Here is a 14,168-nt window from a genome sequence, read left to right as displayed (position 1 = left end):
ATAACTTATTTACATACTTGGCAACAAATAAATAGATATTTCTCAGGAGCAAAGTGTTTTTCTTTGTAAGCAGAAAAATGTACAACCCTGCTAGACCCTCTTACGTAATGCTACCCTGCTTTCTTCTGCTATCTGCCCTGCACAAAGCTCATAAGGTTTTAGATGCATTGGACTCAGGTGCAAACAAAACATTTACATAATTGAGGTCAGGAGGTTGATACATTCCCCTGGTTTCTATTATGTAATTTGGCATTCTTGGAAGAACATTATCAAAAAAAGTCATTAGATGGTAAAGAGATTTTGTATTAGACTAAGAATTGCTATAGGATTATGACAGACTTTTGTTAGTTCCATAATACAAGGAATTGATCACTTGACACAGAAATTTTATATATATCCCTGCTTGTATTTTTTTTAATAATTTGGAAGTTAGCAGGGGGTAAATGAGGCTAATGCATGGTAATAAAACACTTGGACTCATTATAGTGTACACAGACAGGTTATATGTTGGATTTATGCACTAGTGCAATCTATTTTACAACAGCAGTTCTCCACAAGGGAAAACCTCCCAAATAATTTATCATTCAAATTGATTTCTTTGACTAAACAAAGAATAAACATACATAATTTTAGTAAGATAATTTTATTGAGAACTTAATGTGGCAAGTTTGAATATTTGCATACATGATCGCAGCAATTCTGATGTGCAATGTCAACTGTGTGGTGCTATAAATGAGTTAAATATTCTCTCAAACAGATTAGTTTTTTAAGGTTAATACTCTATTGAATTTCAAATAAAAAAAACCTAACTAACCTAAACCTTAAACCTAAACCTAACCAACAGTGTCATAAAATGCGAATGTGAGATGAACAATGTAATTTCTGAAGCATCCAAATCATTTTGTGCTACTATGACATTTTCAGCCAATTTTTGGCTGCATCTTAAGATCTATCAGTTGAGCTGCTGTGCAGCTTGACCACACTCAAACAAGCTTATTAATGTAATTGTGTTCCAGTTATGTAATGCAAACGTTAAAATGTACCATCGTAGATGTCATGCCCTATAGTAAAAGAGTTTTGATGTCATAAGTTACCGTTGTGTGAGGAACAAGGGGAAAAGTACACGTTTAAGAAACTGATAATCTGTCATTTTACTCATGATTTGTGTGAAAGAAAAGAAAATTCACTGTTGTTTTAGTGCCTATAGTGTTTATTTCGCTAAGAAACTGCAGTGATATGTACAACAAGCCATGAAAAATGCAAGTACTATATAGTAATGTGTTTCTATGGGACCATGTTGAGCACACAAGTTGTATAAGTTTTTCTACTTTCTGTAGCTTTACAGCCCTGGTTGATATTCTTTCATTTTATGGAAATCTCCTTTTGTGTACTACGGATGAAAGAGAGTAATGCAGGTTTGGAACAACACATTGGTGCATAAATTATTACAGTATTTTCATTTATTGGTGAATCATTCCTTTAATTAATTTTTACACAACTAATCTATATTATACAGTTTTATGCGACTAATATATTACTCACCATCAAATTTTGTCCTCAGGATGTAGTCCTTGTACAATCTTTTTCCATTTACTGGTTTCATGGCACTACAGATTTTTGTGGTATTAGAACACACTGCTTGCCTCATGCTGTGCAAGGCGTGGGCCATCGCGTAGACAGCATTCACCACAAACATAATCTTGGACTCCTGCTCGAATTTGCCATCTCGGAGAGAATGCTTCCCACAGTTAAAATCATGCAGGCTGCACTGAAAGCGATGTTCCCAGAATTCTCTGAACCAGGGATTCCGTGTGTTGTTGTAAGGATTGAGGCTTGTGAAATATGTTGAAAAGTCAGGGACTGTATAGGACGAAAGCTCAATGGTAAAAGCTCCATCCGCCACATTCTCACTTCCTCTCACCACACTCTCTTGTGCACCCCAGCCATCACTGGCCACCCAAATGAAGGAAACATTCATGTGCTTTGCCGAAACTAATAGCTCCCTGGCATCTTCACTTCTGGTGAAGAGTATCACTACTTTTGCATTGGATTTCTGCAACAGAGATCGGATTACTCCTTCGTAACTGTAGCGGTCCATGGAGCGACTGACTTTGGCAGATGTGGCGATACAAATTTGCAGGGCCCGGGCCTCCTGCTGAAATGCGTCAATACCTGTCTCACCATAATCACCTTCTGAGGCAACGGTGGAGACATAAGTCCAGTTGAAATACCGCAGAATCTCAGCAATGGCTTTGGCTTGGTAGAAGTCAGGGGGCACAGTTCGGGCAAAGTAATCATAACGGGATTTGTCGCTCAGTTTGGCACTGGTTGAGGCATAGCTGATCTGAGGTATCTGGAAAAGACGCAAGAGATTGGCCACCTGTAAATGGACAAATGAAAAACTGTAAATTGCAGAGATACTGAAGTTAATCAATGGTGAAGTATGGCATTTATTTTTTTCATTTATCATAGTTTAAAGTGGAGAAATAACTACAGTATGTCATTTGTGGGTTGACTTTTGTAGGTTGAATAAACACTGTGGTGTAAAGCTCTGTCAATACTTTCAATACATTTAAGGTAATTGAAGTACCCAAAAATGAACATCCTGCCATTATTTTCACACTTTTTATTATAGTCTAATTTATCCCTATCTTTCATATTGTAATATAGTTTGGGCGAGCACTTTTCCTACGACTCTCCACAAAATGTTGGTCCTCCAGAAATGTTTTGTTTGGATTGCAACCCGATCAGAGTCATATATTTCATCTGCTCCTCTATTTAGAAACTCCAGATTCTTACTATTTATGGAATTAATATTTCTCAAATATGTGTTTTTATTTATAAGATATATAAGATATATTCAAGGGTGTATTCCTGAGCATTTCAAGACTTATTTGAAAGCAAATTCACAAGTCCACTCTCACTTAAATCGTCAATCTTACTTGTAGAGGTCAATTTTCAATAAGATTCAGGGGTACCAAATTATGGAATGGCTTTTCTCAACTGGCAAAACATTTTCCTCTATAAAATGTTACAAAAGATGCTTAAAAGATCACTTAATTGCTACCTTGCAACTGCTTTTCCCCATTTATTGTTGTCCATGTATTCACGCTTTAATTATTTCATTCAAAGTGACATTTATTTTTACCATTGTTCAGGCACTCATATACTATTGTTATTGGCACTCATACACACATACATACGTACACACATTTTATAGAAGATTGCATGCAGGTATGTACGTACACACACTATGCACATATGCAAGCATAAACATGCACATATACACACAGAAATACACATATACTGTACATGTTATTTACTTATTTTTTGTTTATATATTGATATATTTTTTGTTTATTGCTGTTGTTGTTATGATACATATTTTGTTATATTTAGTTTGTCATCACTGTGATATAGTCATATTATTTTCTGTATGTTATTTTTGCGTTCTTTATTAACATTATGAAAATGTAAACATTATATAGGTGGAGGCTTTAAATAAGCCCTTACAGGTTTTTCTACCACTCCCTGCACTGTAAATAAATTGATATCTTTGCTTTTTCATTTTTTTATATGATTTTTAAATCATACAAATAAAAATCAATCAATTAAATCAGTCAAAACCCTCATAATGACAGAATTTTTATTTTTGGTTGAACTGTCCATTTGAGTGTTTGAAACTTGCATGTTGCCTGAGAATATTCACTGTAGACCCTATTAGTGCACAAATATACAGTACAATTTATACAGTATTGTCTTCTGCATATACATAGCATGCAAAAAATGGTTAGTTTTACACGACAGAAATCTGTAGTAAGATCTGCTACATTTTTAGCTAGAGAATGTAATTCCTCTGATAACCCAATTCAGCAGTTATCACCAGATGCTTAACACTGAAGTGATTAGTCTCACCCTTCTCACATCTCTCATCTCTGAGAACTCTAATGGCAACACCTCACGTTTTATTCTTTAATTATACTGTATATCAAGATCTCATCCAAGGCAACTGGCCCACCCCACATCTGCCATGGATTCATGCCACTGTCAATGGCGACAATTAAACTCACAAGTGATAATACACTCTATTCTTGGTGTTATTAAACTTAAAAACACAAACAACCCAAACACTCTTTAACATAAGTTGGTTCTTGCAAAGGGTCAGAGTTGGGATTGCAACAAAGGGAATGCATGATGGAATGTTAGCATTGAAGGCTAATCAGTTAGCATGCTTACTGGAAACACAAAAGGTGCACTCCAATCCACAGGGTACCTACGCAGTGTTCACTGCTCCATACTCACTGAACATGGGATATCTGTTGAAGTTAGTTCATTTGGAATACACTGCTACATAATCAAATACAGACAGCCCCTGTGCTGCGCTGATTACGGGGTTCAAGTAAGATGACACAATATTCTCTTGTAAATACATTGTGGTGAACAACTGGACCAGATGACTTTCCAAGAGCCAGTTTATGGCAGAGCCCCTCCCTAACTGTCAAGGCAAAGAAGAGTGGCTCCATTTTGATTGGATCTTGGCAGCACCAACACAAACAAATGCCAAGCACAGACATCAGATAAGCTGCTCGGAAAACTACCAGATACTTCAGAAAGTAAGCCCCCAGACAAGTGCCACACCCTCACAAGATGCTGCCATGGCCGACTGCCCATGTCGCCCATACTTAAATCCGCCACTGCCCCCGGACCTTCCAACACGTTGAAAAAGACTTCTCATTGGTCCATGTAGTGGTTTCTTAGCAACATCTTAGACCCCCATCCTAAGGTTAAATAGTGAACACAAAATGAACTATGGTGGTATAAATTAATGTATGCTTAATATTGAATCTTTTAATATCATGTTTGGTCTCTTATATTCAGAAAAATGCCAAGATTATTTTTGAAGAGGTTTGGAAAAGGAACAATGCATAGATGAGACTTTAAAGACACTAGTCTAACTATGTACTTTAAAATATACAACTGTTCCACACAGAGAAGGGATGGTGAGCCACAATGTGTGGGCCCCCACCAATCTCAGCAGCCAAACAACCCTGAAACAACAAGCCCCAAGAATCTCCTCCTCATCAGGAAGGTATAAAACTATCCTCTGGATGACTACACCTTTGTCCTGAATCCCTGTCCAGAGGATCATTAACAGGATACACTTCAATAAAACTTCTCTGTTCTGAGTATCCGGCTGTTTGAGTACAGCAGCAATAACAGAATAACAATCAACATTCTGAATATCTGACCTGAGTGGTAGGAGATGTAACAGAAAACCAACCATCCAACGTGCTAAGTCTCCGCTTCGCAGAGAGAGGATAACAGATCACCCAACATACTTAGTGTCCATCCTAGAGACTTAACCAAGTACCACTACAGTCTCACTATAAGATACTATTGCAACAGCAAGTTCGGAATCCCATACCAGGGAGATAACTACAGAGACAAGGTTTAGCTCTGGCAAGCAAATTTTCCTTCAAATTTCATGCATCTACGTGTTCCAGATGATGAATTTTACACCATCATAAGGGCTGTATATCTGCCTGTTCCAGATGGCAAGAACCCTCTCTGTGCTTGCAGGAGATCAGCATTCCTTAGCTCCTTCTTGTCCAAGACAGTTGAAATGGAATCCAGCTCCTTCCTCACTGTAACATGGCGCTGAGACCCATTAGAAGACATCGCCATCACCAGACTCATCGATCGATCAAGGAAAACTTAAATATTACTACAAAACCTCTTTCCAGGGACCTTGGCAGATTAATCCGATAACCAGCTCCATCCAATTTATATATTTCTAATTTATCGAATGGTCCATTTTGGATCATTCTTTTACTGTTAAGGTGAAACTCCTTAGCTGGTGCCCTGAGAATAGAAGGAGGGGTCATCTGATATTAATAAACACACATGTACGACATGTGACATGTGATAAAAAATCACTTTGGTGTCTTGTGTGAGGCCCAGTTAATTTCAATTGGTGCCATTGCGATTCACACTACAACATATACTGGTGGTCAAAAATTTAGAATAAATACAGTAATGTACCAATTGCAGTTTCGGAATGAAACTGGTACTTTAATTCACCAAAGTGGCATTCATCTGGTCACAATGTATAGTCAGGACATTACTAATGTAAAAAACAGCACCATCACTATTTGAATAAAGTAATTTTTGATCAAATCTTGACAGGCTCCATTTCCAGCAGCCATCACTCCAACACCTTATCCTCAAGCAATCATGCTAAATTGCTAATTTGGTACTAGAAAATCACTTGCTATTATATCAAACACAGCTGAAAGCTACTTGGTTCGTAAAATGAAGCTTAACATTGTCTTTGTGCTTGTTTTTGAGTTGCCATATGCATGTCTTAAGATCAATATTAGTTCAAAAATGGCCTTTCTCTAAACTCATCAGTCAATCATTGTTTTGAGGAATGAAGAATATACAATGCTTGAATTTGCCAAAAAACTGATTTCATACAAAGATTTCATACAAAGTTGTACACTACAGTCTTCAAATACAAAGGACAACTGGCTCTAACAACGACAGAAAGAGATGTGGAAGGCCAGATGTAAAACTAAACAAGAGGATAAGTACACTGAGTCTCTAGTTTGAGAGATAGACGGCTCACATGTCCTCATCAGATTAGAGTGGGAAAAGAAACGCAGACATTGGACAACAGATAATTGGAAAGAGTGTTATGGATCTTAACCCCATTGAACTTTTGTGGGATCAGCAAGAGTCTAGCTGCTAGACTGTAAGGTGCGTAAGAAGTACCCGACAAGACAGACACATCTATTGCAGGTGTTACAGGAAGCGTGGGATGAAATGTCATCTGAGTATATGGACAAACTGACAGCTAGAATGCCATGGATCTGCAAAGCTGTCATTGCTACATGTGTGGCTCTTTGTAGTGGCTTAAGAAGTTTCGAACATTTATTTCAACCACGTGTACACTTATACAAATATATTGTCATAAATAAATGGACATGTAACCAAGTTTAATTACTGTTGCTGCTTAATTTAAAAAAAAATTATTTTATGTGACTATTTTATAATATGGATGTTTTCTTAACTGTTAAATGACCAATTGTCATGATAATGGATGTACTGTAACAGTCGCATCTCATGCACTTTGCACTTGAGCACAACTGCATAAAAAGGCACACATAAAAGTGAATGAATCTTAATTAAAATGCCTGTGTCTCAAACTCCTTTTGTTTTTGTTTTTTTAGCATTTATTTAGTCACTCTATGTCAGTTCTCTGCTGGTTTGCAATGGCTAGTTGGTAAATTTCATCTCCGCTTCCTCTATTGACGTACATTTATTCCCTATGCCGTTTGGAGTGCCTATCCAACTGAACATAAACACTCCCTTTGGATTGGAATCTCCCTTTCAATGGCTAAATACCATGTGAAGTCCACTTCTTTTAATGAGAAATTGTAAAATGTACCATTTGTTGCTATGGATATATCATGTGATCCTTCATATAAAGCTAACACAACATTAATTTTGTGTTTACAACAGTAATATTTTAAGACAATCTTCAAGCAATATTGTAGGATTTACTATCAAGCAATGAATAGATAACCTATTCAATACTGCCATTCAGCTCAATAGGAATAATAATGGATAACCTTCCTCTTTGGGTTTTGGCGAGCTCTCAGTTAGAGGTAGAGTACCATAATGTGCATAGAGTTCATTCAGTGGAACTGAAGGAAGTTGAAGCACTAGATCAATATTATTTTGCACAGCAAGTCACTTAACTTAGCTAACCTGAGATTCTCCTTTTATCAATGGTATGTGAGTGTCTCAGTTGTGATCATGTGATATGCATTTTCTGACTTCTCTTTGCCTCAGGCAGTTCCTAAGAAGCCTAAGGGAATGTCAGCATGAAGACGCCAGCAGCAGATAAAAAAAGCTCTTTTGGATTTCTGTATATCTACATTGCATAACATTTGATTGTCGACTAACTTTAAACTGAAGTTTGAGGAATTAAAAGAGTTATTCAGCATTATATAAAAATCCAGTGAAGGTGCATTATGATACAAAAGTAAAACGTCTCAAACAAAAGCTAGTCTTGTCTGCATACTACACCAAAGTCAGGTTGCACAGAATAGAGCAGCAAGACTAGTGCTTCATTGCCCTTTTAATACCAATTTTGTGAAATGCACAGAAAATTAACATGGCTCTCTGTGCAGGCTAAGTTGGATCTAAGAATCATGGTATACTTTTATAACGTCTTCAGGTATCACATACCATGTTTCTTTTTTGAAAAGCTTGAAGATGTGGGCTGTGGTTAAGTATAAGACTCGTCAAGTGAACAGGGATGAACTTCTTTTATCATGTCAACAAACAAACTCTAGACTAGCAACCACTTCTGGAAGCTGGGGATCTGAATAAAGAATAAAGGATACTAAACCAAAGTGTAATTCATAGGTGTATAATTTGTGTTTTAAAGAACCTTATTCTATACCATCTTATGTCCCCCATTTTTTCCCCTAAAAGTTTAAACATTGTAACATTGGCTCAACCAATAGTATAAGTTGGAGGCAGGACTAGATGTTTGAATGACTGAATGGAGGATGGGATGAATGTTCATGGGAAACCTGTTTGATACTTATAATGTATTGTAAATGTTTATACAGATAAAAACTACACTCTCACCCAATAAATTCGTTATGTGTGGCATTATATCTAGAATCATGTAGAGAGAAAGAAATGATGGGATGAGGAGTACATGTGCAAAACATTGGGAAATAATGGAAAAAGCCACAATATATTAAGCACCAAAGAACACACCTGCTCCTCACTTTCACCTTCTTCCTTAAAACCAGAGACAACACAATTTATTTATGTAACTACCTCATTTATGTTCACTGAAATAGGTACAAACAAATACTAAATGCTACATGTCTATTATGATGGTACTAGAATTTCTTATTTTAATGCTGCAGATCAAGAATGTTTAGGAGAGCAATTGGCCTGTTATTCCATTTGTATTACAGTACATTGCACAAAGATAAGAATGAACTTGTCATGCATCGAATATTATCATAGTGATTATATCAATCATTAAATTCTGCAACTGATGCACTGAATTTGTATTTCATTTGACACTGCTGTCATAATCAGTCATAATCTGTAACATTTGGAGGTTTTCATAGATTCTTTATAATTCTCTCTGTGTGTTTTGTGCACGGTAATATCACTGACATATAGTCATCTCACATACCAGATTTTACAGTGCTATATTTACAGTTCTAAAATAGATGGAATATGAAAAGTTCAGCCTGCATTTTTCATATCTGTTGCTATAGAAACAGCTGGGTTAGAAATAAAAAGGTGCCTTTGAGAAGCAGAGGTTAATGTTGTTACTTTGTTTCCCCAGAGATTCCCCATCTCTCTTGAGCAGGGCCGTAGCTAGTGGAGTGAAAGTTGGTAATGATTCTTGGGGCCCACAGTTCCAGGAGAGCCCCACAACAAATTATAAACTATAACTTTTAATAGGAAAGGGGCCCAGAGCAATATACAGTCAGGGGCCCCAGAATACCTTGCTCTTGAGAACAGCATTTCTATGGATTCAATTTAAAACAAACCTAAACCTTTTTTCTGAGAACTCCAGACTGTCTGTGTTTAAACCTCTTCAAATATAGCAGCTAAAAATAATTAGTTTTTCTTTCTGAAGGATTTGAAAAAGAAATAAACAAGGTGACGATATGAGACTCTTTCTGATGATAACATGTTTTTAAATGGACAATATGATACAAAATAATGTGTATTTAAGCGAGACAAGTAAGTTCATGGGAGTTAAAAAAAAATATATAACTAGAGTAATTATCCAAATGATAGTCTATGCTCTACAATTTTCTAATTTGCTCTTAAATTAGAGTTAATAACAGTATTCATTGGCCAGCTTTGTACTATAGCTTCACATTTGCTTCCATTAAAAAAATACATGCAGGTTCTCATAAGGTATTTATTGATGATGGGCCAATATTTTAAAATCAGTCATTGCTTATAAGCAAGGGCGGAGCTTGGGGGAATCCGTGGCCACCATGGACTGAAGCCTGGCCACTCCATTGGCCACCCCACTCGCAATTGCCGTTTTGGTAATTTTTTTGTCTTGGGCACAATTTAGTTAGTCTTTCTACACAAACAACCACCATCACCCCCACTCCAACAATGTGTCCACCACAGACTGATTGCTGGACCCTGCACAGCCACCACTGAGAAAAACTCCTGGCTCCGCCACTGCTTACAAGGATCTGATGGATGACGTTTTTTCTGCACTGTATGAGAAATCTGACACCTCTCAAGATGAAATGAAAGATATATTTCATGGAGCATTCACTGTCTCCTGGGTGAACGTACGTGATTTTGATAAAATGGTTTTGTCCTTACCAAGCTAGAGTAAAAGATGTGTCTCCATATATATCTTGGCAAAACATAAGGATCCAGTGTACAACCATTGAGCTGAAATTCATGAATATTCATTAGGTTATGTGCAGATAATGCAAATTAAATATTAGTTTATTGTTATAATAAATAGTCATTCTTGAAGACCAATTCAATTGCAAATAGCAAAATACCACAGTATTGCCACCTGGTACCATCATTGTGCCGTGGTACTGTCATGGTACTTTTTGTGAGGAACAGAAATTAAAGAATTATCCACAATTTACATAGTAGCAACACAATGTTGGAGTTGGTGTGACAATTTTCAACAATCGTCAGACTGCATCTTTTTTCATACAATGAAAGTGAATGGCGACTGAGGCGATTCTGCTTAACATCTCCTTTTGTATTCCAGAAGAAAGAAAGTCATGCAGGTTTGAACATCATGAGGGTGAATAAATGATGACCGAATTTGCAATTTTGGGTGACCCATCCCTCTAATAGTGATGCTTGACTTAGCAACAACTGTTAACGAATGAACGAATGAGATGAAATAATATGAAGAAACAGTATAAATAGACAGCAGTAGCCATAAATGTTTCATAATTCAAATTGGTTACAGTTACATTACAACCATAATGTGCTCTACAGGAATTTCAATCATATTTTGAGGAGCATTTCAGTGCAATTGATTAGCTCTGATTAGCTGTGAGTCGCTTCCCCATTATGCCAAATGGCTTTATGTGACTTAAACACATTAGATATGGAGCTCATGCCCTTTTTCATAATGTCATGATGCTCACAGTCTGCCTTCAAGACATAGACAAGGATTTAATTAACAAAATTACCAGCAACGTGCGTTTGCGGGCGGAAGAGTTGACTGTTAAATGGATTAATTATTCTAGGAAAGAGGATGACTCTTGAACAAGGGATTTTTGTGTTTGGCAGAAGAAGTGGACATACTATGTGTTTTTCATTCAATGTGTATCCACAAGAGTGTACATCTTGCATTTATAATGATTATGTAAAAACATTCTCATGAACACGTGTTTGCAGTGCGACAGGATGCTCATGTCTTATTAATTTACACAGCTGCTTAACACTGGCTCACTGTCAGCTACTCTATCAATACAACCTCTGCGCTGCCAACATATTGACATTTTAGAAGAGGTAAGATCGAGAGAGAAAAAAAAGAAAGAAATGTCAGGTGAGAGAATATTTTAATTAATGTTAACACATTCGGTTGTATCGTAAAGGACTAACTCACCCAAAATGAAAAAATTCTGTCATAATTTACTCACCCTCATGTCATTCCAAACCCATATGACTTTCTATCTTATGCGGAACACAAAAATATATTTTTTAATTAAAATAACAGTCCATCTTTTCAATACAATGGCAATCGATGGGAACTCACTTTAAGCCTTTTGAATACATATACTGTAATATGTTTTGGTAAAAAATAACATGACATTTTGTGGTGGTGGGGGCATGGTTGAGTGCCGGCATGTGAATGGAGAGCAAAATCAGGAGATGAGAACGCTAAGGATCATCACCTGGCAATGACTGTCTCTAACAACTGTTTGTCATTGCAGTGATATTGAAGCCGGGTTTTAAGAGCGAGCTTGACGCCAGTGAGGAATAACTTTTTGAGTTGGATCTCGCCATCTCCCACGTCCTCTCTTCTAATAAGAAGAGAACTGTTGGAGGCCTTGGTAGCTCAGCGAGTATTGACATTGACTACACCCCTGGAGTCGCGGGTTCCAACCTAGGGTGTGTTGAGTGACTCCAGCCAGGTCTCCTAAGCAACCAAATTGGCCCGGTTGCTAGGGAGGGTAGAGACACATGGGGTAACCTCCTCGTGGTCGCGATTAGTGGTTCTCGCTCACAATGGAGAGCGTGGTAAGTTGTGCGTGGATCGCGGAGAGTAGGATGAGCCCCCACATGCGGAGTCTCTGCTGTGTCATGCATGACAAGCCACGTGATAAGCTGCATAGATTGACCGTCTCAGAAGTGGAGGCAACTGAGAAATGTCCTCCAACACCCAGATTGAGGTGAGTGACCACGCCACCACAAGGACCTACTCAGTAGTAGGAATTGGGCATTCCAAATTGGGAGAAAAGGGGATAAAAAAAAAGAAATTATAAAAAGAAGAGAACTGTTGCACAGTTATTTTTTGTGAAAATCTTGACTTCCTTAGTCCGATCATGAGTGCATGAGAGAAGCTAGTTCACAGTGGCATGCACTAAAAACAATGCTCACATAGTTGAGGAATACTTCAAGGCTATTTTAACTTAATTTGTTAATATTTAAATAAGCAAGAGGTTCAATAGTATATTTGTTTATGCTGTAGTATCGAAACTGGTATCGCGAATCATGAACATATAGTGGTATTAGTATCGACTACTGAAATATTTTGTATTAAATTCTAGTCCAATCGAATCACATTTTCTGCAGATCATAAGCTTTAACTTCTGGCATCGTCAGCCCCTCACTCGCACTTTTTTCCATGGAGCACAAAAGGAGTCATAATTAAAATGTCAAAACTGCTCTTTACAATACAAATAAAATGCATTCAGATCACTGGCTGTTAAAGTCCAATTTTGCTTGGTTTATTAAAATAATTGTCAGGTCAGGATTTGAACCTTGGTTTCCTTGCACACCAATTGAAAAATCTACCACTACACTAAAACACCGCACACTTTCATACATACTGTAACTATTATGTTGTTTAAAAGTATTTTTCTTTTCTTTAATCACGTCTCACTTATTTTGCCCAGGGCACCAAGTGAGCCAGAACTGCTTCTGGTTCCACCTCAAAAATAACAATACGTTTTTAAGAAGTTGTATGATGCCCCTGAGAGAGATTATGCTTTAGCTACAGTAAGGTAAGCAACAACCTTGTTTGCAAGGCTCTGGGAGCTTCAGCTCAAAGTAGATCCAACCAAAGTTGTAGATAACACAAAAGTATTTCCTTGGTCCAATGACTCACACACTCTCGTCTGAAATTTGTTCGTGATTTGGCTTACTCTATAATGCAAGAAACGGAAGCCTCTGAGCAGAGAGAGGCTTTTTTTCTGCACATCAAGCAGCATTGTTTAGCTATGAGAGTTTAAAAGAAGAGAAGCAGAGCAGCAAGAGAAAAATGTGTATTCAGACATTTGTCCATTCATATATCCATGTACTCGACTATTTACAAGAATGAAATGCTCTGACTATCCATATATTCATTAATGCACAGGCTATCCATCTACTCTCCCACACATTTTCTCACTCACAGATGCTCTTTTAACTTCTAATGTAACACATTTTGCCGACGCTATGACACATTCCTCTGTATTAAGCAAGCTTCTCAGGCACACAGCACTTGCTCTGCAGAGCAATTTGTTTCCAAGTATGGAAAGTGTTACTATGAAATATGCATAAACAGAGCAGTGGGAAAGTTTTAAAACACACTTGTACAGAATTAATTGTGGTACTTTACAGCAGTGGGTCTTAACTGGTGGGTCGTGACCAAAAAATGGTTTGCAGTTCTGTTCTGTTAAGGCAATTGGAAGCAAAGAAAAAACAAATGCCATATGCAAATAATAAAATAAAATGAACAATATAACCATGCTTAGCTAGGATAGCAAAATAAATAGGCTTATAAACTATAAAAAGGGGGGAGAATGCACTTTTGGTGTTGACGTCAAAGGCTGGGAATCCAATCAAATGTATGGAATTTTGGTGCTTCTGTAATTAGTTGTCACTTGGTTGAAGATAGTGAAATAAGG

The 14,168-nt window shown here is 37.2% G+C and overlaps 1 protein-coding gene across 3 annotated transcripts in view; it reads right to left on the bottom strand.

Annotated features, from left to right (window-relative positions):
* LOC127646176 (metabotropic glutamate receptor 2-like) overlaps positions 1-14,168 on the bottom strand; it is a 64,378-nt gene that overhangs the window by 10,675 nt on the left and 39,535 nt on the right. For all 3 annotated transcript variants that reach the window (XM_052129662.1, XM_052129664.1, XM_052129663.1), the window contains exon 3: positions 1,543-2,380. In XM_052129662.1, the coding sequence (XP_051985622.1) occupies positions 1,543-2,380 (838 nt within the window). The remainder of the gene's footprint in view (positions 1-1,542; positions 2,381-14,168) is intronic.

The sequence above is a fragment of the Xyrauchen texanus genome, chromosome 7, assembly GCF_025860055.1.
Source record: "Xyrauchen texanus isolate HMW12.3.18 chromosome 7, RBS_HiC_50CHRs, whole genome shotgun sequence".
Taxonomy (NCBI): Eukaryota; Metazoa; Chordata; class Actinopteri; order Cypriniformes; family Catostomidae; genus Xyrauchen; species Xyrauchen texanus.
This window is presented reverse-complemented; position numbering and strand designations above follow the sequence as displayed.